The sequence below is a fragment of the Anthonomus grandis genome, chromosome 20 (genome assembly GCF_022605725.1).
Source record: "Anthonomus grandis grandis chromosome 20, icAntGran1.3, whole genome shotgun sequence".
NCBI classification, from domain to species: domain Eukaryota; kingdom Metazoa; phylum Arthropoda; class Insecta; order Coleoptera; family Curculionidae; genus Anthonomus; species Anthonomus grandis.
Window position 1 is genome coordinate 4,280,749 of NC_065565.1, and position 27,745 is coordinate 4,308,493.

General features: G+C 31.1%; 1 protein-coding gene across 23 annotated transcripts in view; it reads right to left on the reverse strand.

Moving 5' to 3' along the window:
- Positions 1-27,745, reverse strand: part of LOC126747927 (liprin-alpha-1) — a 455,345-nt gene that overhangs the window by 334,040 nt on the left and 93,560 nt on the right. For 16 of the 23 annotated variants that reach the window (XM_050456896.1, XM_050456899.1, XM_050456885.1 and 13 more), the window contains exon 1: positions 9,609-10,017. The exons of 1 other annotated variant lie outside the window; for it this stretch is intronic. In XM_050456896.1, the coding sequence (XP_050312853.1) occupies positions 9,609-9,896 (288 nt within the window). In that variant the 5' untranslated portion in view covers positions 9,897-10,017. Of the gene's footprint in view, positions 1-9,608; positions 10,020-27,745 lie in introns of those variants that run through there. 6 more of the 23 variants (XM_050456907.1, XM_050456905.1, XM_050456908.1 and 3 more) reach the window with 4 other exon arrangements.

Genomic DNA, 27,745 nt, shown 5'->3' on the forward strand with positions numbered 1-27,745 from the left:
AATATAACCCTTACACCCCCCGCCCACCCCACATACTTTACAAGTAAAAAACTCTTATGAAAAATTACTGTTTTTCGTCCATAATTCTTAATTTACTAAGACTGTTTTTGTATTAAATATGTATAAATAAAGTTTAAATAAGCTAAATAACCCAGAAGAACACAGACTGTGACCTAATATATATTATTTAAATTTGCTATAATTTGACATATGAATATTTAATACAAAAACAGTGTTATTAGATTGGATATTATAAGCAAAACCATCCACTGTTCATACGTACTATTTCGAAAAAACAGTGATTTTTAACAAAAATGTCTTCCTGGCAACTGTTAGAGGTGGGTGGGGGGTTAAGGATAGTGTTTTTGAAAAACGGTTTTTATCTTCTTAAAAAAAACTTTTTTACAAAAATATTGCCCTTACACCCCCCGCCCACCCCACATACTTTACCAGTATGAAATTCTTCTGAAAATTAAAATTAACAAACAGTGTTATTAGATTAGATATTATCGACGAATTCATTTTTTGTTCATGCGTATTATTTTGAAAAACAGTGTTTTTCCAGATGAATGTTTTACTATAGTGTCGATAAAAAACGTTTTTTTTTTGTAAAAAATAATCGTTTTTATAACAATTAACTACAATTTGTTATATATTTTTAAGTACTGAATAAAAATCAAAATCTAATAAGCAATAAAGAGGCATAATTCAAAGGAAAAATCATCCAAGACTCAAAAAATAAAAAAGAAAGTCCTATAATAGGAACACTTAAAAAAACAATTACTCAAATTACTGCATAATTAATTCCACACATATCTTTTTTTAATAAACTATTTAAGTAAATTTAAATTTTCAAGAAGATTAAATTGACAAAAAGAATACAAAACTTTATATGCCATATATAAGAATATAGATACAAAGAGTAATCCGCTCTATAAAACACTATTTAAAAAAAACGATCAAATTATGAAAAAGTGAACTAATTAATGAATTTAAGTTTTGACTCTACGGCAAAAAAAAAACATTTGTCAATAACACAACCCTTAGAATGACGAAGAATTAGTTGGAATTCTCGATATTTCTAATATCGTTACATTATAATGGCACAAACAAGCATTTTTTTTTTAAATTTATTGACGAATTTAATATTTCAGTTATGAGAAACTGATACAAAAATCATTTGACAATTGACACTGCCAGTTTGTTATCAAGTAATCAGTTAGCTACTCTACTTATTTTATAATAAACGAGACATAAAAGAAAGTATTGTAACTTACCTACCGCTAGTCACCAGTTAATCAGCTTATTATAATTGGATGAAATTACCTGAAACAGAAAAAAAGCAAGTTACATATTAAACAAGGAAAAAATAGAGAGACAATATAGAGGTCGTACGTTAGCATCAAATACCCAAAAGATATATTACACCCACTCTATATATAGGGCACGTAAGACTAAGTCGCGGTTTTTCCATACCATAAAATAGCTGGATAAATCTAGCGGAAATAGTCCGTGTCGAATATGTGAGGAGTAGACGAGATCCAGTATTTATTGCAATTGCATTAAACCGACCCGAAATTGAGTTCGCGCTGAAATTCGTCAGATGGGGAATGTTAAGTTCGGTAAGGAAATAAAAAAAATCATTTAAGATTAAACGGGTTATTTGTATCTTTTTTCAAGATCCCAATTAGAATCTGAGGCACCTTTCATAATATCTTGTTCTTAGTTACATTTAATATAGTCGATTACACTTTAAAATCAGAAGTGGGATTTCGGTACACGTGGCGTAATCTTCTAGAAAAAATATTTGTTAAAATTTTGCATTAATGCGTAAACCTCCAAGTTCCACTGGTAGTTATGGACGTACCAAAAATGCTAATGAATTGAGGCACAAGTACCTTGGGAAGATACATTGATTTTATTACCCGCTGTCAGAATCCAGCAATCTCAATATAATGTTCAGAATGAACATAATTATGCTAGGCCACTTTTTACTAGGTCTGACGAAAGGCATCAGTGCTTTGCTGCTGGGAAGTACCAAAAGCACAATAAGTGAAACAACTTCCATTATACCAGGTCACTACTCAAACAGGTAGGTACCTCACCTCGATAAGATGGGAGTAAGATCCAGGGATTGTATGGGGTGGGTGGGGGGTGTAAGGGTAGAGTTAATGAAAAACCGTTATTTTTTCTAAAAAATAATTACCCGAGAAAAAAATGATTTTTAATAAAATTATAAGTAACAAATTTACATCTGGGAGATAATTTGGGCATTTAAAAAAATTGAACGGGTAAAAACGCTACAGTACAAATAAGTATAGAGTGGATCATGACCCTTTACATATTAACGTGAAAATGTTACATATTAAATACCTCATATAGTACAGAACCCTAGTTAGTATAAACTTAATATTTATTCAAGGGAGCGCATCCCCATATTTACATAATAAACAAAACGGAATTAGAAAATTGCAAATAAAAATGGTTATTTAACGCGCTTTCCATATTAATTTAAATTTATTAACATTAATATTCACCCCTATTGGATCCCATGTGGGGTGAGGTGGTTATAACCTGTTTTAATGTCTGTATCTACGCACATATGTGGATGATGTAATAAAGTAGATTATTTATGATCGAAGGACCGAGCATCAATGCGTTCGACTTTATTGTCTATTTGTGGTAAATGATCTATAAAAAAAAAATTTGCGGTATTACTACACAAACAGGTCACTGCAAACAAGGTATAATTATAGTATAATAAGGATAACTTTACTGGTTTAGTGCACACTTTTAATCAATTCTACCCATTTTGATAAAAAATATCATTAAAGAAACAGCTTTGATTGGTAAAAATAGAGCGAAGCTTAGTTGCCAATACAGCACCATACATCTTTCCGTTCCCTGTCAGATTAAAGCGAAATGGTACGAATTTCTACGAAATCTTTATACTAAAATATAAATCCGTTCGCAATATTTTCCGCTTGCAAGTGACTTGATACTATTGCACACAAGGAGTGGGAATAACTTTTAACAATTGAATATTGCCCTTTCGAGCTATCAAATAAGATAATCTCCATATTATAACACCCAATTTTTATTACACCAAATTTGTCATCGATCTTTTTATCAACAGATACGCATCAATATTGTATGATGATAGTTTTCTCAATCATTTCCGAATTACCTAAGTGGCACACCGCACGACGTCTCGAATATCAGCGAATCTTCCGGAATCATGGTCAGCCGAGTATATAAGGAGCCGCGTCACCGCTGGGAGGCTGTTTACAATGCAGTATGGTGAAGTTTGGAATATTGGCAAAAATTCGATAAAAAATTCGATTCAAAAATTCGGGAAGGTATACTTTAAAAATCCCAAACTTTGGAGGTCGATATCTCGGCTTCTATGGGCACTATCTGGAAAATTCCAACGGTTTTGACTTAGTTTTGTCCTTTCCGAATGCAACGAGATCATACTCAAGGTCTGGTTTTATTCCAGGGCATTGGAATCATTTTCCACGTCTTTTCCAAGTATTTCATACCACTTTTCTTTTAATTTTAATATTTTAAAGTAGGTTTTGCTCTGCCATTTTTAATTACAGAATTTTTGAAATCAATTTTAACATTTTCCAGATTTTTAGTGCATTCTTATATTAATCCAGGCATTTGGAATAAAATCTTGTTTTATTCCTGGACCTTAGGATCGTTTTCCACATCTCTCAACTATTTTAAATATTTTCTTCTTTTAATTTTAATGTTGTATGCTAAGTTCGTGTTTTCAGTCAATAATTTCAGAATTTTTGAAATTTTCCAGATGTTTTTGGTATTTTCATATTATTCAAGGCATTTGGAATAACATCTAGTTTTACTTTAGAATCTTGGAATCATTTTCCACGTCTTTCAGGTATTTCAAATCACGGTTCTTTTAATTTTAGTATTTTAAAATAGGGTTCGGTTTGCAATTTTTTATTACAGAATTTTTGAAATCAATTTTAACATTTTCGAGCATTCTGATATTATTCCAGGCCTTTGGAATAAAATCTTGTTTTTCCAGATTTTCCAAAGATCCTTACAATATTCCACGCGTTTGGGTAATTTTCCTTTTCGACCTTAGGTTACTTTTCCACGTCTTCCAACTATATAACTTTGCAATTTTGCTATTTAACTTGCAATTATTATTTTAATTTTTTTTAAATCAATTTTAATATTTTCCGGATTTTCCGAGCATACATATATTATTCCAGGCATTTGGAATAAGAACTTGTTTTATTCCTGGACTTTAGGGTCGTTTTCCACGTGTTTCAAATATTTCAAATAATTTGAATATTTTAAGATAAGTCATTGTTTTCAATTTTTTTTTTCCAGAAATTTTGTAATTTTAAAATTGTTTTTGGAATTTTCCAGACTTTTCAAACATCCTTACAATATTCCACGTATTTGGAATAAAATATCATTTCATTTTAAGCATTTTAAATAATTTATTTTTTAATTTTGATGTTCTAAAATAATTTTTTGCTTTCAGTTTATAATTTCACAATTTTTTGAATTTTTAACATTTTCCAGAGTATTTTTATGATATTCCAGGCGTTTGGCTTAAATGTTGTTTCATTCCAGGACTTTGGGTCAATTATCACGCCTTCCAACTATTTCAAATATTTTTTTTTTAATGTTAATGTAATATGCTAAGTTTTTGTTTTCAGTCAATAATTTCAGAATTTTTAAAATTATTCCAAATTTTCTTGGCAATCTTATATTATTCCAGGTATTTGGCATAAAATCTTATTTAATTCCTGGACTTTAGGGTCGTTTTCTATGCGTTTCAAGTATTTCAAATCACTTTTTTTTTAATTTTAATATTTTAAAAGAGGTTTTGGTTTGCAATTTTTAATTTTAGAATTTTTGCAATAATTTTTAATATTTTCCGGATTTTCCGAGCATACATATATTATTCCAGGCATTTGGAATAAAAACTTGTTTTATTCCTGGACTTTAGGGTCGTTTTCCACGTCTTCCAAGTATTTTAAACAATTTCAATATTTTAAAATAAGTTTTTGTTTCCAATTTTTTTATTCCAGAAATTTTGTAATTTTAAAATTGTTTTTGGAATTTTCCAGACTTTTCAAACATCCTTACAATATTCCACGTATTTGGAATAAAATATCATTTCATTTTAAGCATTTTAAATAATTTATTTTTTAATTTTGATGTTCTAAAATAATTTTTTGCTTTCAGTTTATAATTTCACAATTTTTTGAATTTTTAACATTTTCCAGAGTATTTTTATGATATTTCAGGCGTTTGGATTAAATGTTGTTTCATTCCCGGATTTTGGGTCAATTATCACGTCTTCGAACTATTTTAAATAATTTTTATTTGAGTTTAATGTTTTATGATAAGTTTTTGTTTTCAGTGATTAATTTCAAAATTTTTGAAACTTTTTAAATTTTCCAAATTTTTTTGGTATTCTTATATTATTTCAGGGATTTGGAATACAATCTTGTTTTATTCCTGGACTTTACGGTAATTTTCCACGTGTTTCAAATATTTCAAATCACTTGTCTTTTAATTTTAATATTTTAAAATTGGTTTCGGTTTTCAATTATTAAATTTAGAATTTTTGAAATAAATTTTAACCTTTTCCGGATTTTCCGAGCATTCTTATATTATTCCAGGCATTTGGAATACAATCTTGTTTTATTCCTGGACTTTACGGTAATTTTCCACGTGTTTCAAATATTTCAAATCACTTTTCTTTTAATTTTAATATTTTAAAATTGGCTTTGATTTTCAATTTTTAATTTCAGATTTCTTGAAATAAATTTTAACAGTTTCCAGAGCTTTTGAGTATTATTTCAGGCATTTGTTCTCACATTTTGTTTTATTCCAATGTTTGGAGGTAATTTTTCTGCCTTGCAGGGTATTTGCAATATATGTATCATATTGCAATATAATGTTTATATTCAATTTAACGCTATTACGTTTTTAAGATCTTTTTGACGTAATTCTGTAGGTTCTCCAGAAAACTGGATTAAATTTCTATATTATTTCAGATTAATTATAAAATTTGGGATAACTTCCTTACTATCATTGATAGAAAGTTAATTCAAAAACTAAAATGTGCTCCAAGTTAAACACTACATTTTTTATTACTACAAAAAAATTGAAACAATCAACGGTTTTTGAGAAAAAATCAAATTTGTGATTTTTGCCAATGTCACATTTCAGAATAATTACAAAATTTGGGATAACTTCCTTACTATTATTGATAGAGAGTTAATTCAAAAACTGAAATGTGCTCCAAGTAAAGTAGGATATTTTCTATTACCACAAAAAAAATTAAATAACCAACGGTTTTTGAGAAAAAATCAAATTTGTGATTTTTGCCATTGTCACATTTCAGAATAATTACAAAATTTGGGATAACTTCCTTACTATTATTGATAGAGAGTTAATTCAAAAACTGAGATGTGCTCCAAGTAAAACAGTACATTTTATAATACTACAAAAAAATCGAGAAAATCAACGGTTTTTGAGAAAAAGTCAAATTTGTGATTTTTGCCATTGTCACATTTTGGATTAATTACAAAATTTGGGATAACTTCCTTACTATTATTGATAGAAAGTTAATTCAAAAACTGAAATGTGCTCCAAGTGAAACAGTACATTTTCTATTACTACAAATAAATCGAGAAAATCAACGGTTTTCGAGAAAAAATCAAATTTGTGATTTTTGCCATTGTCACATTTCAGATTAATTACAAAATTCGGGATAACTTCCTTACTATTATTGATAGAAAGTTAATTCAAAAACTGAAATGTGCTCCAAGTAAAACAGTACATTTTCTATTACTACAAAAAAAATGAAACAGTCAACGGTTTTCGAGAAAAAATTAAATTTGTGATTTTTGCCATTGTCACATTTCAGAATAATTACAAAATTTAGGATAACTTTCTTACTATTATTCATAGAAAGTTAATTCAAAAAGTGAGATGTGCTCCAAGTAAAACAGTACATTTTATAATACTACAAAAAAATCGAGAAAATCAACGGTTTTCGAGAAAAAATCAAATTTGTGATTTTTGCCATTGTCACATTTCAAAATAATTACAAAATTTGGGATAACTTCCTTACTATTATTGATAGAAAGTTAATTCAAAAACTGAAATGTGCTCCAAGTGAAACAGTACATTTTCTATTACTACAAAAAAAATGAAACAATCAACGGTTTTTGAGAAAAAATCAAATTTGTGATTTTTGCCATTGTCACATTTCAGAATAATTACAAAATTTAGGATAACTTTCTTACTATTATTCATAGAAAGTTAATTCAAAAAGTGAGATGTGCTCCAAGTAAAACAGTACATTTTATAATACTACAAAAAAATCGAGAAAATCAACGGTTTTCGAGAAAAAATCAAATTTGTGATTTTTGCCATTGTCACATTTCAAAATAATTACAAAATTTGGGATAACTTCCTTACTATTATTGATAGAAAGTTAATTCAAAAACTGAAATGTGCTCCAAGTGAAACAGTACATTTTCTATTACTACAAAAAAAATGAAACAATCAACGGTTTTTGAGAAAAAATCAAATTTGTGATTTTTGCCATTGTCACATTTCAGATTAATTACAAAATTTGGGATAACTTCTTTACTATCATTGATAAAGAGTTAATTCAAAAACTAAAATGTGCTCCAAGTAAAACAGTACATTTCATAATACTACAAAAAAATCGAGAAAATCAACGGTTTTCGAGAAAAAATCAAATTTCTGATTTTTTTCATTGTCACATTTCAGATTAATTACAAAATTCGGGATAACTTCCTTACTATTATTGATAGAAAGTTAATTTAAAAACTGAAATATGCTGCAAGTAAAATAGTACATTTTCTATTACTACAAAAAAAATAAAACAATCAACGGTTTTCGAGAAAAAATCAAATTTGTGATTTTTGCCATTGTCACATCTCAGATTAATTACAAAATTCGGGATAACTTCCTTACTATTATTGATAGAAAGTTAATTTAAAAACTGAAATGTGCTCCAAGTAAAACAGTACATTTTCTATTACTACAAAAAAAATGAAACAATCAACGGTTTTCGAGAAAAAATCAAATTTGTGATTTTTGCCATTGTCACATTTCAGATAAATTACAAAATTTGGGATAACTTTCTTACTATTATTGATAGAAAGTTAATTCAAAAACTGAGATGTGCTCCAAGTAAAACAGTACATTTTATAATACTACAAAAAAATCGAGAAAATCAACGGTTTTTGAGAAAAAGTCAAATTTGTGATTTTTGCCATTGTCACATTTCAGATTAATTACAAAATTTGCGATAATTTCCTTACTATTATTGATAGAAAGTTAATTTAAAAACTGAAATGTGCTCCAAGTAAAACAGAACATTTTCTGTTACCACAAAAAAATTAAATAATCAACGGTTTTTGAGAAAAAATCAAATTTGTGATTTTTGCCATTGTCACATTTCAGATTAATTACAAAATTTGGGATAACTTCCCTACTATTATTGATAGAAAGTTAATTCAAAAACTGAAATGTGCTCCAAGTAAAACAGTTCATTTTATAATACTACAAAAAAAATGAAACAATCAACGGTTTTCGAGAAAAAATCAAATTTGTGATTTTTGCCATTGTCACATTTCAGATTAATTACAAAATTTGGGATAACTTCCCTACTATTATTGATAGAAAGTTAATTCAAAAACTGAAATGTGCTACAAGTGAAACAGTACATTTTCTATTACTACAAAAAAAACGAAACAATCAACGGTTTTTGAGAAAAAATCAAATTTGTGACTTTTGCCATTGTCACATTTCAGATTAATTACAAAATTTGGGATAACTTCCTTACTATTATTGATAGAAAGTTAATTCAAAAACTGAGATGTGCTCCAAGTAAAACAGTACATTTTCTATTACTACAAAAAAAATTAAATAATCAACGGTTTTCGAGAAAAAATCAAATTTGTGATTTTTTTCATTGTCACATTTCAGATAAGTTACAAAATTTGGAAGCCTGGAATAAATAAAAAAAATTATTTCAAATGCCTAAAATAATTCAAAAAATTACTCCATCAACCTGAGCAATTTCAAGAAAATCCGAAAACATGCGAATTTCCCAAATTTAAAAATAAAATCTTAAAAACCCGATAGCTTACACTGAAAACCTAGAATTTAATAAAAACAGTATGTTGCAATATTCCACATTGCCAATACCTGCAAGACATGGCAAAAATGACCTCAAAATTCTGGAATAAAACAAAATTTTACGACAAATGCTTAAAAGAATACAAAAATACTCAAAAAGCGTGGAAATTAAAAAATGAAAACAACAACATGTCATAAAACATTAAAATTAAAAGAAAGACCCTATAATTGACCCAAAGGTCTGGAATAAAACAGGATTTCCTCCAAATGCCTGGAATATCATAAAAATACTCAAAAAATCTGGAAAATTCTCGAATTAAAAATTGCAAACAAAACATTAAAAAATTATAACAGAATTCCAAAGACTAACTGAAACACTTTTGCAAAAAACTCTATAGCAACTGATTAAAGTGTAATGGTGAGCAACTTACCTTGACGAACTGCTTAATGCATTCGTTCCCGTGTTCTCTCAAGAACACCTGGAGGGTCTCCATACCTTGGGCGGACAACAGCCGATGTCCATTGTTGGAAGTACCGCCACCAACAGAGCCGGGTGTACTGGGAGAAGCTGAAGGTGACGGTGTCGGTAACGCGGTATGGAACGGATTGTTTCCATTAATCGCGTGATTTCCATTCAGGAGATGATGATTGTTGTTAATGTTCGCGAACGACGAATTATTGTTCGGAGTGGTCGCGTTGTTGTTCAACGAGAAGAACATGGTTGCGCGTGTTTTGATTGGCACGAAAACGACGAACGGGTTTGAGTATGTTGATTGCGTTATGTTATTTTTGATGTCTTATCAGTGGTTTCATGTTATATGAGTGTTCTTTTATTTGATTTGATTTAGGAAGAAGTATTAGGATCATGTCCATGACTGAAATAGAGCTCATTTATTAAGAAAAAAATATTTTGGAGAAATAATTAATAAGTATTTAGTGCAAAAACAGTGCTATTAGGTTGGATATTATGAATGAAAAACAGTGATTTTTCTAGGGAATTTTTTACTAGGCAAATGTTTGGGGTGGGTGAGGGGTTAAGGGTTGTTTTGATGAAAAACAATGTTTTTGCAAAAAATATATATTCAATATTTAATTTAGTAACACTGTTTATTTAAATTTCATTTAATTTTATATATAAAAAATTTTGAATAAAAACAGCGTCATTAGGTTTGATATTATGAATGAAAAACAGTGATTTTTCTAGGGAATTTTTTACTAGGCAAATGTTTGGGGTGGGTGGGGGGGTTAAGGGTTGTTTTGATAAAAAAACAATGTTTTTGTAGGAAATATTAATGCAATATTTAATTTGATAGCACTGTTTATTTGAATTTTATATACAAATATTTAGAACAAAAACAGCGTTATTAAATTGGATATTATGGACGAAAAAACAGTGATTTTTCAAAAGAATGTCTTACTGGGCAAGTGTTTGGGGTGGGTGGGGGGTTAAAGGTTATTTTGATGAAAAACAATGTTTTGCAGAAAATGTATATGCAATATCTAATTTACTAACACTGTTTATTTAAATTTTATATAATTTTATATATAAAAATTTGAAATAAAAAAAGCGTCATTAGATTGGATAATATGAACGAAAAAATAGTGATTTTTCAAAATATTGTCTTACCGGGCAAATGTTTGGGGTGGGTGGGGGGTTAAGGGTTATGTTGATAAAAAACAATGTTTTTGCAGAAAATATATATGCAATAAATAATTTATTAATACTGTTTATTTAAATTTAGACTGTTTCTGTAGACTCCGTAATTCAAACTGATGACGCTATGAACTATCCTGTTGAATTTTTAAACACTCTTAATCCTCCAGGCCTTCCTCCTCATAACCTAATTTTTAAAATTGGTGCACCCATTATGCTATTGAGAAATTTAAGACCTCCCAAGCTTTGCAATGGCACCAGACTGCAAATAAAAGCTCTCCACCGAAACGTTGTAGAAGCCACGATCATCACTGGCCGTGCTCAAGGGGAATCTGTATTCATACCACGAATTCCTTTAATACCATCAGATTATCCATTTTCCACTTAAAGTCTGCTTTGTCATGACTATAAACAAAGCTCAGGGACAGACACTTAAGACAGTTGAAGTAGATCTTAGGGAGGACGGTTTTTCACATGGGCAATTTTATGTGGCCTGTTCGAGAGTAAGTTCCGCAAGTAGCCTAATAATTATTTTAGCACCTGAAAGCAGCACCACAAATGTAGTGTACAAGAAAGTTCTAAGTTAAGTTTTACTTTTGAAATGTAGGTTTTTAGCGTTTGGTGTAATATTTACGTTTTTTATTATGTTAATTTTAATTCATGTTTAAGAATAAACAAAAAATAAATTTTGATACTGATTATTATTTAAATAAATAGAAAAAAATAATAAAAATTTGGAATAAAAACAGCGTCATTAGGTTGGATATTATGGACGAAAAAACAGTGATTTTTCAAAAGAATGTCTTACTGGGCAAATGTTTGGGGTGGGTGGGGGGTTAAGGGTTATTTAGATGAAAAACAATGTTTTTGCAAAAAATGTATATGCAATATTTAACTTATTAACACTGTTTATTTAAATTTAATATAATTTTTTATATAGACATTTAGTATAAAAACAACGTTATTAGATTAAATAATATGGACAAAAAACAGTGATTATTCAGAAGAATTTTATGAAATATTTGGGGTGTGGTAATCGAGTTTAAAAACTAGATTTGAAAAGCCTGTGTCGATTATTTAAATGCCGAAATTTTCTCCCATTTTTAAAGAGAATTGTATATTGTATACGTATATTTTCATCTATAATTTTTTTAAAAACCATTTTTCTCTTAGGCAATTATTTTCTGGAGAAAAAACTGTTTTTCATTAACCATACCGTTACCCCCCCCACCCACCCCACACAACTTACCAGTAAAAAATTGTCTTCAAAAATCATTGTTTTCCAAAATAATACGCATAAATAACAGCTGGTTTTATCATTAATATCTAATAATAACACAGTTGGTTTATTTAAATTTGATATAATTATATATATGTATTAATAAATTTTGAATACAGAAACAGTGCTATTAGGTTGGATATTATGGACGAAAAATAGTGATTTTTCACAGGAAGTTTTTACTGGGCTAATGATTGGGGTGGGTGGGGGGTTAAGGATTTTGTCGATAAAAAACGATGTTTTTGCAGAAAATATATAAGCAATTTTTAATTTACAAACACTGTTAATTTAAATTTCATATAATTTTATATATAAATACTTAACATAAAAACAGCGTTATAAAATTAGATATTATAGACGAAAAACAGTGATTTTTCAAAGGATTTTTTACTGGACTAATGTTTAGGGTGGGTGGGGGGTCAAGGGTTGTTTAAATGAAAAACAATGTTTTTGCAGAAAATATATAAGCAATTTTTAATTTACAAACACTGTTTATTGAAATTTTATATATAAATAGTTATCAAAAGCAGGAACGAAAAACTCTCAAAATCTACAGCATCTATATAATTTAAATAACGGTTACATTTGTTTCACCCGGTTAGGGCATCATCAGACCTTAAAAAATTATTAATTTAAAATAAAATTACAATAAAAAATAAGGTTTTCCCTTACCAAAAATAGGACGACACACATACATACACGTAAACGAACTCTAATTGTATACAAGCAAAACATTCCAAATAGGTATAAAGATTAAAAATTTTATAATTAATACACATTGTGACATCTACAATAAAACACATTAATTTACTAGAGTGAAGTTAAGTTAGTTGCAAATTTTTATATTCTGATGGTGCGGAGTTCTATAGGATGGCGCTGCGTCTGTAGCAATGGTACTCGTTGTAGGCGATGGAGATGTACAGTTAATATTGTTAAAAATAAAATGATTCTGTCCCGTAATTTTATCGTTGACACATACAAAATCGGGACTTTTTATGGCTTTATTAATCTCCATCATCTCTAAGAGATCGAGCTTTCTACCTTTATCACATTTATGTAGAATTCTGATATTTTGTGTGGTTGGTTAAGTGGTTGGCAAAAGCTGACTTGCTCACTACAATATCGGTGTTAATATGTTTATTAAACTGGGATTTATGTTCTTTAATACGCGTTGCTACTTTCCTGCCAGATTGTCCAATGTATACTGCGGGGCATTCAACGCATTTAATTTCATATATCCCCGATGAAGTGAGCGGATCCACCTTATCCTTAACCTTAACAATATGACTTTTAAGTGTGTTACTAGTTTTAAATGAGGTAATTGCATTATATTTTTGGAAAAAACGGCCCAAGATATTAGAGATTGTACCAAAATATGTCAAAGATCTGTAGGTAACATTAGCTGTAATATTTGTTTGAATAAAATTAAATGAAAGCATATATTTATTAATAAATTTATTGTATAATTTATGAATAGATTTTAACGGAAAAGAATTGTTTAAGGCAAATTGTTGATAATATTAAGTTTTTTATTAAAGGCGTCCCTGGAAAGTGGGATGTTGAATAATCTATAAAATTTTTTAATATGTACCTATTTGAAATGTTTTGCTTGTATACAATTAGAGTTCGTTTACGTGTATGTATGTGTATCGTCCTATTTTTGGTAAGGGAAAACCTTATTTTTTATTGTAATTTTATTTTAAATTAATAGTTTTTTAAGGTCTGATGATGCCCTAACGGGGTGAAACATATGTAACCGTTATTTAAATTATATAGATGCTGTAGATTTTGAGAGTTTTTCGTTCCTGCTTTTGATATTATACCAGCACCTTAGAGAGAAAATGGATGACTTTTTTAATTTATATAAATAGTTAGTAAAAAAAACGACGTTATTAGATTAGATAATATGTAAAAACTGAATCGTATATTATTTACACTGATGTATATTATATTCTTCTTTTCTGTAATTTTGTTAAAAAGCATTTTTTTTTCAGGCAAGTATTTATTGCAAAAAAAGCATATTTATTAATGAAACCCTTACACCCCCCACCCACCCCACACAACTTACCAATAAGAAATCATTTACAAAAATCATTGTTTTCCAAAATAATACGCATGAATATTAGCTAGTTTCATCGTTAATATCTAATCTAATAACACAGTTTGTTTATTTAAATTTGATATAATTATATATATAAGTATATTAATAAATATTTAATACAGAAACAGTGCTATGAGATTGAATATTATGAATGAAAACAGTGATTTTTCTAGGGAATTTTTTACTAGGCAAATGTTTGGGGTGGGTGGGGGGTTAAGGGTTGTTTTGATAAAAAAACAATGTTTTTGCAGAAAATATTAATGCAATATTTAGTTTGATAGCACTGTTTATTTGAATTTTATATAATTTTATATACAAATATTTAGAACAAAAACAGCGGTATTAGATTGGATATTATGGACGAAAAAACAGTGATTTTTCAAAAGAATGTCTTACTCGGCAAGTGTCTGGGGTGGGTGGGGGGTTAAAGGTTATGTTGATGAAAAACAATGTTTTGCAGAAAATATATATGCAATATCTAATTTAGTAACACTGTTTATTTAAATTTTATATAATTTTATATTGTGCAGTGCAGTTTGAAACAGTGCTATTAGATTGGATATTATGGACGAAAAATAGTGATTTTTCAAAGGAAATTTTTACTGGGCAAATGTTTGGGGTGGGTGGGGGGTTAAGGGGTTATTTTTACATAAAGGGTGTTTTTTTTAGAGGCGGAGAACTTTAAATTGAAATTAAACACAAAATATTTTATTGATATGAACGAATTTGCATATATATGTATATTAATAAATATTAAATACAAAAACAGTGCTATTAAATTGAACATTATAAACGAAAAACAGTGATTTTTCAAAGGAATTTCTTACTGGGCAAATATTTGGGCTAAGCGATTTTTGCCAATTTTATATTTTCAATTAATTTCAAAATTTGGGATAACTTCTTTGCTATTATAGATAGAATGGTGATTTGAAAACTAAAAAAAATCCAAAAAATCAATAACGCCGGATTTGAGTATGTTTACGCGTTATTTTTGAGGTGTTATCAGTATTTTCATATTATACGAATGTTCTTTTATTATATGGTAATAATTTAATGTAGGAAGAAGTATCAGGATCATGACCATCTCTAAAATAGAGCTCATTTTAAAGAAAAAAAAGTTTTTAGAGAAACAATAGAGCAGGTGTAGGGTGCTCGCCGATATGGCATGAGTTGTGTCACCCTGTATAACCATGGAAGCCACTAGTGGACATGGACTCTGCATTTTATTATTACAAACCTATTTTATTGTAAATAACACAGTTTGTTTATTTAAATTTTATATAATTCTATATATGTATGTTAATAAATATTTAATACAAAAAAAGTGCTACTAGATTAGATATTACACAGTGAATATTCAGAAGAATTTCTTCAAATATTCGAGTTTAAAAATTAGATATGTAAATCCCGTGTCAATTTTTTTAAACGCCGAAAGTTTCTTCGATTTGTAGACTGAATCGTGTATTATTTACGTATATTCTTATCTATGATTTTTCTAAAAAACATTTTTCTCTCAGGCAATTATTTTCCGTTTCTCATTAAATGTACCTTTAAATGGCGAGCCCTAAATGCCCCGTTTGCTTTAGGCTACACATCGTTAGGACACTTTACTAGGGTGCCTGCATAATAAACATTGTTAATATTTTGGGATTCTATGTACTTAATCGTAACAAATTTAATTAATTAAGAAACCTTCTAATAAGAGGTTCCACTATAAAGGTTTACAGTGATCAGCTCAAAAGTACAAAAAAATTCAGTCCACCCTGATGACGATCATTCGAAACTTTGAATGCCAAAAATATCAATTTAATGACAAACACATGAGGCCTTAATAGGCAAATACGATGATTTTCATTAAAATGAAATATTTTGGTACCCACGGTTGGGCGCCAAACTATATCATCCCAATTTCCACTACACGATTATTTTCAGAAATGTTTGCAGAAATATTTCGCCGTGTGTACGTGTACTTTTCACTTGTTTTTGCAAATTTTCTAAACCCACCAATAGAACGAAATTTCTGGTTTTTTGTTGATATTTTGCACGCAAGATCTTATTTGGTCCCACCGGTATATTGTCGACTTCCATTTTTATAAAGATGCTTCAAGTGGCTTTTGAGATAATGAACTTTAAAATCAGTGGGTACAGAGGATACTTTTTCACAAAAAATTTTGCAATTTTCACCTTCATCACTTTTTTATTTGAAGATTGACGATTAAAAGGTTGGTGGCATATAATAATGAAAAAAAATTGTAAAAAGTTTTAATAGTTTTTGAGAAAATGGTGAAAACCTTTTAAGAGGTTTTTCCTAATTTTATGAAAAACTGTTGTACCTAAAAATTATTTTTGTATTGCATCGGGTGCAAATTGGAATCGCAAACAACTTTTGTTTAAATAATTTTTTTGAAAAAAATTATAAACAAAATTATATAGGAAAAATTACTTTTTAGAAAAATTGGGTATAACTTTTTTGTGAAAGTGTAATAATACTTTTTTGAATATTTTTGGACGATTTAGTTTTTTTTTGGTCTCAACAGTATTCAGGGAGCCTTTTGTATAAGGGATATCTCTGTAAGTCTGCATATTACCTTGCATTTATAGCTTTTTTATTTAGTTACAAATTTTTCGATTTTTTTTTGTTATTGGTAAATGGTGAAATACTCAATATTTAATGGAATTTTGTAAAAGTTAATACATCTACCTGTTAGTTTTATTCTTTGTGTTTAATTGCTGTAATTTCTTGGTGACTAATAAATACTGTATACTATTATACTAATATACTATTATAGTAACTTAACCAAGAATTAAAAACATACAAAATATTCTACAATTCATAAAACTATCAAAACTTCAAAACGAAATATAAAGAAAAAAAATAACAAGAGAAGAATGTACTATTATTGTTTTAGAGCCGAACTATATTCGTAATTTTAAATGTAAAAAATTCATTCAATATGTATCTTAAAATGTAGTTTAGTCCTATATATACCTTACCTATACTCACAGAACATAAAATAAAATGACTAATAGCGCTAAAAGGTCCTAGTTGCCGACCCGCTTTACGAAAATCAATCAATGTTAAACGTGTTTCATTTTCTATTCAATGCAAGGTGTTAAGTAACGAGTATAAAAATATACACTTTGCTAAATTACTATATGTAAATACTGTTGTATTATAAACCGACTTGCACTCATAAATTCACCTGACAGATATCTACATCATTAGACTTTCTCGCTGACATACATTATGTTGGGCGCCAAAATTATTCAAAAAAAAAAAAAAAAAAAGAGGTTAAGTGGCCCTATAGTAAACGAGGATTCTTGGACTCGTAATGATAGAAAAATTGTTCTTAGTAGCATTATTGCTGAAATCCTTAAAAAGTAAATCGACCGTTGGCAATTGATCCATGCATAGCTTTGACTGGTGCTGTTTCAATTTTCTATTGATTATACGTGTTGTTCTTGCAATATGTTCAGTATAAAAATATACACAAGTTTGCCAAAATACTGTATGTAAATACTGCTGTATTTACGACCTAGTACCAGCTCCAGGGATTCGCCTACACCCGAACTTTCCAGGTTTTTGCTGAAAATCATTAGACTTTCTCGCTGCATACATTATGTTGGGCGCCAAAATTGATACAAAAAAAAAACAAGATTAAGTGGCCCTTCAGTAAACGAGGTAATGATAGAAAAATTGTTCTTAGTAGCATTATTGAAGTCAGACGGGTCAGGTTGAAAGGTCTAAGAAGCCTGACGAGGCTGAAATTCTTAAAAAGTAAATCGACCGTTGGCAATTGATCCATGCACGGTTGCTTTGACTGTTGCTATTTCATTTTCTATTGATTACACGTGTTGTTCATGCAATATGTTTAGTATAAAAATATACACAACTTTGCTAAATTACTGTATATAAATACTGCTCTATTTACGACCTAGTACCGACTCCAGGGATTCGCCAACACTCGAACATTCCATGTTTTTGCTGAACATCATTAGACTTTCTCGCTGACATACATTATGTTGGGCGCCAAAATTGTTACAAAAAAAAAAATTAAGTGCCCCTATAGTAAACGAGGATCCTTGGACTCGTAATGGTAGAAAAATCGTTCTTATTAGCCTTATTGAAGTCAGACGGGTCAAGTTAAAGCCTAACTATAAATGAGGAGTTTTCCCATTTAGTACGCAATTTTTACCTTCTGTAATTCGTTCCAGGAAGGCTAATATTACGTTAGTGTTCTCTATAGTCCAATTTTGGGGTTGTAGTCACAAACTTTCAGGATTTTTTAATAAGGTACTTATTAGGTCTGACTGCGCGCTATATTATTATCGAACCCACATCCCATAAATCAAGTCTCATACTTCCAAGAGCGATCATGGTTTAGGCATATTAATCATGAAGGAAACTGTCAGACCAGATGAAAAAAATTATAGGAAATTGAATAGTTTTTCTTGTCTATCTTCTTAGATATCTAACATTCTGCAGGTCAACTATTATCGGGCCATTGAAGTAAGGGAATTATAGAGAAAGCTAAGGATTGGATTTAGAGAGACTTGACGAGGCTGAAATCCTTACAAAGTACATCGACCGTTGGCTGTTGCTGTTTCATTTTCTGTTGATTAGTTCAGTATAAAAATATACACAATTTTGCTAAATTACTGTATGTAAATACTACTGTATTTACGACCTAGTACCAGGGATTCGCCAACACCCGAACTTTCCACGTTCTTGCTGAACATACATTATGTTGGGCGCCAAAATTGTTACAAAAAAAAAAAAAAAAAAAAAAAAAAGGTTAAGTGGCCCTATAGTAAACGAGGATCCTTGGACTCGTAATGATAGAAAAATTGTTCTTAGTAGCATTATTGATGTCTAAGAGACCTGACGAGGCTGAAATCCTTAAAAATTAAATCGACCGTTGACAATTGATCCATGCACTGGTGCTGTTTCATTTTCTATTGATTACACGTGTTGTTCATGCAATATGTTCAGTATAAAAATATACACATATACATACTGTATATAAATACTACTATATTATAAACCGACCTGTACTCCTAAGACATATAAATACACCTGATAGTTATACATATTCAGATATCTACTCCTAAGCCTGGGGAAATCGAGTTCAGCATCCCCTACAATACAAATTGCGAGGTCCTAAAGGAATTCCTGCAAGTCGCCATATATCATTTACTGCTGCGACAAGAACTTGCATATATGCAAATCTGGCACAACGAAAATCCGAATTTGAACAGCACAATGCATTACCGCTCCGTGAATATTTAACAAAAGGTTTTTGCAGCGGACCCGTTTTATATTATTATGGAAAATAATTATGTTTAGTTTGTAGTTTACATGGCGCGGCAGTTAATGTGCGGTGCGCCATGAATTTAAATTATTAGGACTAATTAAAATGCGGTAATTGAGGACTTTGTTTAGGGCCAACATGTGGAACATGATAAAAACACCTGTTTCCATTACCAGTATTAAATATAGTCAATTTTTAGGTCGATACACTTGACATCGCAATGCTTTAACTCCTTTAACACGTCTTCATTCTACTGAAATGTTTGCTCAACCAATCACTTTTTCACGTTTAAAAAATAACAAAAGTCGCACCAACTCAAATCTTGGCTCAGTTCGACAAATGGTGGAAAAGTACTTTTTTCTTTGCCAAAGAGGACCATCTTTTTTGCAATTCGAACTCGAATCAGCCCAATATTTCGATAGAGTAGAATCCTGTGACCGTTGATGTAGATCAGGTTTTACCAATGGACCAGTCGTTCCAGGAGATTAGAAATCGAAAGCTGCCCTAGAAGTAGAGCTGCCCTGCAGAACTCTCCAGGGCTGTACAAAAGAATTTTTTAAAATTCCCGCCCTGACTGGGGAAAAATTGGGATAAAGAGCTTCGTCTACGGAATTAACAGGAAAATTAGTGTTTGGCCTAAACTAGTTAATCTACAATCACGAAATTTAACGCAGAGCTTCCGTATGCAACTGTCCAGGGCTGTGCCAATGGGTTTTGCTAAATTCCTTCCCTAATTGACAAAAATCCGGATTAAAGTTTTCTTCCATGGAGTCTACACTGAACGAACAGAAAAATCAGTGTTTTTTCTAAACTAGTTAATCTAGAATTATATAATTTAACAGAGAGCTTCCCTATAGAACTGTCAAGGGCTGTGTCAAAAGATTTTGCTAAATTTTTGCCCTAACTGAGGAAAAATCGAGATAAAGGACTTCGCCGTAAGAAGACTAGACTGAGCGAGCAGGAAAATCAGTGTTTTTCCTAAACTAATTGATCTAGAATTATGAAATTTAACGGAAAGCTTCCCTATAGAACTGTCGAGGGCTGTGTTAAAGGATTTTGCAAAGTTCTTACCCTAACTGAGGAAAAATCGAGATAAAGGACTTCGCCGTAAGAAGACTAGACTGAACGAGCAGGAAAATCAGTGTTTTTCCTAAACTAATTGATCTAGAATTATGAAATTTAACGGAAAGCTTCCCTATATAACTGTCAAGGGCTGTGTCAAAGAATTTTGCTAAATTTTTGCCCTAACTAAGAAAAAATCGGTGTAAAGGACTTTGCCGTAAGAAGTCTAGACTGAACGAGCAGGAAAATCAGTGTTTTTCCTAAACTAATTGATCTAGAATCATGAAATTTAACGGAAAGCTTCGCTATAGAACTGTCCAGGGCTGTGTTAAAGGATTTTGCTAAATTTTTGAAAGAATAAGTTGTAAACAATAACAAAGTAATTTTTGATAGAAAAGCCGTGGGAAATGCTGTGATCCAAGCACAGCAAATCAATTATATGGAGGAAATTCGGCAACTTGGAAAGGACCAATATGATAACGATTGGACAGTGGTTGATCATAAACAAAATCGCAACAGAAATAGAAAATTTGTAGTTGGCCGAGGAACGGGGGATACAACTGCCATAAAAACAATACCAAAATACGCGGCATTGCATGTTACCAGACTTACCCCAAATACTAAGCCAGAGGATTTAAAAACCATCTTAATAGATAAATTTCCCGAGGTGGTTTGCGAACCAGTACAGTCAAAACACCCAGGTATTTATACATCAATGAAAGTCACAATAAATCAAGATAACTTTAAAAAGGCATGGAATAAGGAGATCTGGCCGAATGGAGCCATTATATCGAGATTTTTTATGAAGAGGAGGGTGCCACAAATAAATCAAGTGGACCCTCAATAAAAAAAAATGGGGGCTCAAATACCCCTATATCTACATTAAAAGTTATGCATTTAAATACCCAAAGTATAAATAATAAAGTACTGGAAGTTGAGGTGATGTTAGATGAGGTAAAGCCAGATTTATTTTGTATTTCTGAACACTGGCTCCAGCATAACTTTATGGAACTGTTTAGCCTAAATAATTATTTGATGCTAAATTACTCTTCAAGGACTGAGTCTAGGGGAGGAGGAACTGCAATTTTTATTAGAAATAAATTATCTCCTGTCTTAAACATAAGCAAAATTCAAACGGAAATAAATATTGTAGAAAAAGATTTTGAGTACACAGGTTCACAGGTCTTAATTAAGGATAAGTTTTTTATAATTATATGTATCTATAGATCTCCAAATGGTAATTTTGAAGTTTTTTTGTCTAAACTAAATGATCTTTTGACAGTAACATACTCAGCAAAGAAACATTATATAATTTGTGGTGATTTTAATGTAAACTTTTTGGTAAATAATGAAAATTCTTTTTTGCTATCACAATTAATGCTGAGCTTTGGGCTTAAATCGCAAGTTCATGGCCTGACTGTAACTGTAACTAGGCCTGACTCAGGTACACAGCTCGATAATATTTTTAGTAATTTGGATCAGTCAGTATCTGAAATTTTTGTAACTCATGTCTCAGATCACTATGGGCAAATCATGTCATATCAATATGATAAGCCTATTACAAAGGCTTTATATATTAAAAAACGATTTTTTACACCTTCTAATATACAAAGTTTTGTAGGTTATCTCAAAGAGGAAAAATGGGACGATATCCTAACTATAAACGATCCAAACAGGAAATATGAAAGTTTTTATAATACACTCTATTACCTCTTTGTACTTCCAAAAAAAAGACAGAAGACAAATCTTGGATTAATTCTAATATAAAAAACTATGGTAAGTATATTAAAGATCTATATGTATGGTCAAAAATGACAAATTGTGAAAGGCATAAACAATTATTTAAAACTGAAAAGAAAAATTATCGCAAATATCTACAAAATTATAAAACCACAATAAATGAAAATAAAATTGCTATTTCTGATAATAAAACAAAAGTTGCTTGGACCATTTTTAATCAAGAGTGCAATAAAAACATAAAAAACAATAAAACAATTAAAATATCTCATAATGGAAATATAACTGAAGATCCACAAACAATCGCGGATTTGTTTATAAATCAATTTGATATCCCAACTGTCTACCCTTCAAGTCATAAACCTTTAAAAAACCCCATAACTCAAACCATATTTTTAGATCCTGTAGATAGCTTGGAAATTTTTCGTATCATAATCAACTTGCCAAATAAATTTTCTGTAGGTCTAGATGAAATTCCAACTATAATTTTGAAACATTCAGCCAAATTCATAGCTAAACCAATATCAAGCATAGTAAACCTTTGTTTTCAAACAGGTACATTTCCCTCTGCCCTTAAGGCTGCAAGAATTGTGCCGGTACATAAAAAGGAAGATGCCCAGGTACTAGAGAATTACAGACCTGTATCTCTTCTGTCTTCCTTGTCCAAGGTTTTTGAAAGAGCTATATATAGCCGATTAATGACCTTTTTAGATCAGTATAATATACTTTCTGATAAACAGTATGGCTTTAGACCTAATCGATCAACACAATTGGCAATATTCACAACAATAAATCATATAATAAACAATGTTGACTGTAACAGGAGGGTGGCTGGGCTTTTTTTTGATCTTTCTAAGGCCTTTGACACCATTGATCATAGGATGTTGTTGCATAGATTGGAACACTATGGTTTGAGAGGATTGTCTGGTGCTTTACTGGGGTCTTATCTGGAGGAAAGAAAACAAATTGTGTGTATCTCAAAGGACAATAGAAATTATTATTCTAAGCCAGTTATTGCTTCGCAGGGTGTACCTCAGGGCTCGATTCTCGGTCCTGTGCTGTTTCTATTGTATGTGAATTCACTTTCAGATGAGGTCGCTGCGGGACTCCTCTGCCAGTATGCTGATGATACATCGGCTGTCGTGGTGGGGCAGGATTTTGGGAGCCTGGCTAACGAGTGCTCATGTGCAGCGGGGACAATGCAGGATTGGTGTGATGGGGCAGGGTTAATTCTGAACTGCGAAAAGACTGGTCTAATGCTATTTCAGAAAAATCCCAGATTAACAGAGTCTGTTTATTTGAAAATGCGAGGCAAATCAGTGCCTGTGGAAAACACAGTTAAATTTTTAGGGGTCACCTTGGACACCGCTCTTGGCTGGGAGGAACATGTGAGGGTGCTCCAATCTAAACTAAATATCTTTTGTGCATTAGTGCGAAGACTAAAACATTCATTAACAGTAAATTCCATAAGACAATTTTATTTTGCAGGGGTGCAGTCATTGATTGCCTATAGTGTGATGTTTTGGGGATCATCCTCTGTGGCTCCTCAAATTTTTGTAGTTCAGAAAAGGATAATCAGAGCTATGCTGGGGTTGCGCCCTGGAACATCATGCAAACCACATTTTGAATCACTGAACATAATGACTGTGCCTTCAATCTACTTTATGTCCTTAGTGATGTTTGTCAAAAGGCACCCACACCTTTTTTCAGTAAACAATGACCATTATGGCACTGATATTGCAGTAATCACAAGGGGGAGGGAAGATCTTCGGGCACCAGCCCATGGTTCAGCGTTTTTTGAAAGGGGTCCTTATTATATGGCAGTTAAAGCATATGGGTTATTACCACCAGAAATAAAATCCATTAATAATAGTGTTAAATTTAGGAAAGCCACTAGTCAGTTTCTTTTAGATAAGTGCTTTTATGATTTTAAATTTAGATTTTGATGTGCCAGACCTGTGAACCTGTTACACATATGTACATATTCTATATATTTTGAACTTCATTTATTGATATTGTAATTTTAACTTTGTAGTTGCTGTTTTAACTTTTACTGTTTGTTAGTCTATCTCATTTTATTCTATATGTATTTGATTGTATCATGTTTCTTATTATATGCAATATTCATCGTGAATCTATTTTAGGGAATTCACCATTTCTGCTTGACGTTGCTTTGTCAAATTTATTTTGATTTTGTTGGCAATAAAGGAACTAACTGAGAAAAAATCGGGATAAAGGACTTCGCCGTACAAAGTCTAGACTGAACGAGCAGGAAAATCAAGGTTTTTCCTAAACTAATTGACCTAGAATCATGAAATTTAAGGCAAAGCTTCCCTATAGAACTGCCGAGGGCTAAGTTAAAAAATTTTCAAAAATTCTTGCCCTAACTGAGAAAAAATTGGGATAAAGGACTTCGCCGTACGGTGCCTAGACTGAACGAACAAGAAAATCAGGGTTTTTCCTAATCTAATTGATCTAGAATCATGAAATTTAACATAAAGCTTCCCCATAGAACTGTCAAGGGCTGTGTCAAAGGATTTTGCAAAATTTTTGCCCTAACTGAGAAAAAATCGGGATAAAGGACTTCGCCGGACGGTGCCTAGACTGAACAAATAGGAAAATCAGGGTTTTTCCTAAATTAATTGATCTAGAATCATGAAATTTAACGGAAAGTTTCCCTATAGAACTGTCGAGGGCCGTGTTAAACGATTTTGCAAAGTTCTTGCCCTAACTGAGAAAAAATGGGGATAAAGGACTTCGCCGTAAGAAGTCTAGACTGAACGAACAGGAAAATCAGTGTTTTTCCTAAACTAATTGATCTAAACTCATGAAATTTAACGGAAAGCTTCCCTATAAAACTGTCAAGGGCTGTGTTAAAGGACTTTGCTAAATTTTTGCCTTAACTGAGAAAAAATAGGGGTAAAAGACTTTGCCGTATGAAGTCTAGACTGAACGAGCAGGAAAACCAGTGTTTTTCCTAAATTAATTGATCTAGAATCATGAAATTTAACGAAAGGCTCCCCTTTAGAACTGCCGAGGACTGTGTTGAAAAAATTTTAAAAGTTCTTGCACCAACTAAGAAAAAATCGTGATAAAGGACTTCGCCGTACGAAGTATAGACTGAACGAACAGGAAAATCAGTGTTTTTCCTAAACTAGTTAATGTAGAATCATGAAATTTAACGGAAACCTTCCCTGTAGAACTGTCAAGGGTTGTGCCAAAGGATTTTGCTAAATTTTTGTTCTAACTGAGAAAAAATCGTGATAAAGGACTTCGCCGTACGAAGTCTAGACTGAACGAACAGGAAAATTAGTGTTTTTCCTAAACTAATTGATCTAGAATCATGAAATTTAACGAAAAGCTTCCCTATAGAACTGTCAAGGGCTGTGTCAAAGGATTTTGCTAAATTTTTGCCCTAACTAAGAAAAAAATCGGTGTAAAGGACTTCGCCGTATGAAGTATAGACTGAACGAACAGGAAAATCAGTGTTTTTCCTAAACTAGTTAATGTAGAATCATGAAATTTAACGGAAACCTTCCCTATAGAACTGTCGAGGGCTGTGTTAAAGGATTTTGCAAAGTTCTTACCCTAACTGAGGAAAAATCGAGATAAAGGACTCTGCCGTAAGAAGTCTAGACTGAACGAGCAGGAAAATCAGTGTTTTTCCTAAACTAATTGATCTAGAATCATGAAATTTAACGCAAAGCTTCGCTATAGAACTGTCCAGGGCTGTGTTAAAGGATTTTGCTAAATTTTTGCCCTAACTGAGAAAAAATCGGGATAAAGATCTTCGCCGTACGAAGTCCAGACTAAACGAACTGGAAAATTAGTATTTCTCCTAAACTAATTGATCTAGAATTATGAAATTTAACATAAAGCTTCCCCATAGAACTGTCAAGGGTTGTGCCTAGGGATTTTGCAAAATTTTTGTTATAACTGAGAAAAAATCATGATAAAGTACTACGCCGTACGAAGTCTAGACTGAATGAACATTAAAATCAGTGTTTCTCCTAAACTAATTGATCTAGAATCATGAAATTCAACAGAAAGCTTCCCTATAGACCTGTCAAGGGCTGTGTCAAAGGATTTTGCTAAATTTTTGCCCTAACTCAGAAAAAATCGTCATGAAGTACTTCGCCGTACCAAGCCTAGACAGGAACAGTAAAATCTGTTTTTTCTAAGCTAATTAATTTAGATTCACGAAATAAACTGACGAGCTTGCTTTTAGAACCGTCTAAGAGTGTACAAGAGAATTTTGCAACTAGGAAACATCAGCTAACTAGCCTCCCTCAGAGAAGGATAAAGTTTGAAAAACGCGTTTATCTCTTTTCGAAGTGGGGATTCAGGAGACATCATAATCATCAAAGTTAAAGATCAAGTGAAGACCTACCAAGCAGCGTTTAAACTGTTTCGATCAAGTTAATAGTTTATGAGATACACTGCGTCAAAGTTCAGTAGACTCCTCCAAGGGCCCCAAGCGTCGACCTGAGGAACTTTCGTTAATTGCTCCTAATCTATAATACACAGGAACATATCGCAAAATTTATTTGGTAGATCATAATGTGCTTTATAAAAAAGGTTCTAATAACTTTTGCTGTAGCACTACTATGAGCGGAATTATCCAGCTGGATAACTCCAAGCCTCCCTCAGAGGGGTATGAAATTTAAAAAATGCGTTTATCTTTTTTAAAAGTGGTTCTACAATAGACATTATTAAAATCAAAATTGTGCTTTGGAAAATGATTCCCGTTTAGTATAGGTCCACTTAATCTTTTTTTCTTAATAATTTTTTGTAACAATTTTGGCGCCCAACATAATGTATATCCGACAAGTCTGCGTTTGCTTCAATGTAGACTTTGTCGGATTTGGTGGCCTTCAATTTGTCATTTAAAACTAGTCTAATTTTAATAATAGTACTAAGAATAACTACCATTACTATTAGATTTGCCAATCATGTGAATAGTCTTAATCTTTTTTTTTTTTTTTTTTTTTTTATAGAACAATTTTGGCGCCCAACATAATAAGATTCTTTATTACTATTTTTTGGCATAAAAATGACTATAAAATTTATACAAGGAACAAAAAATAAAAGGTATATAAGGCTACAAAATTCCATCAAAATAATTACTGCTATATTAGCAACTGAGATCCTTTGTCAGACGAAAACTCAACAATTTCCCCTATCGTCTTACGCAACGAAATTTCAACCAAACAATTTGGCTTACCCTAAAGCAACCGCCACATAATTTCATAACCATATCCAGATAAATAGAACGAACAGTAAATAAATTAATGCTGACAAGAGAACAGCGAGTAAATAAACCCTTTTACGAGAATATCGATCGGCCAATAATCTCGTGAGAGTTTTCCATTATCCTAACGAGCGAATACGGTATTATGAGTACGATGTGCCTTGTTAAAGAT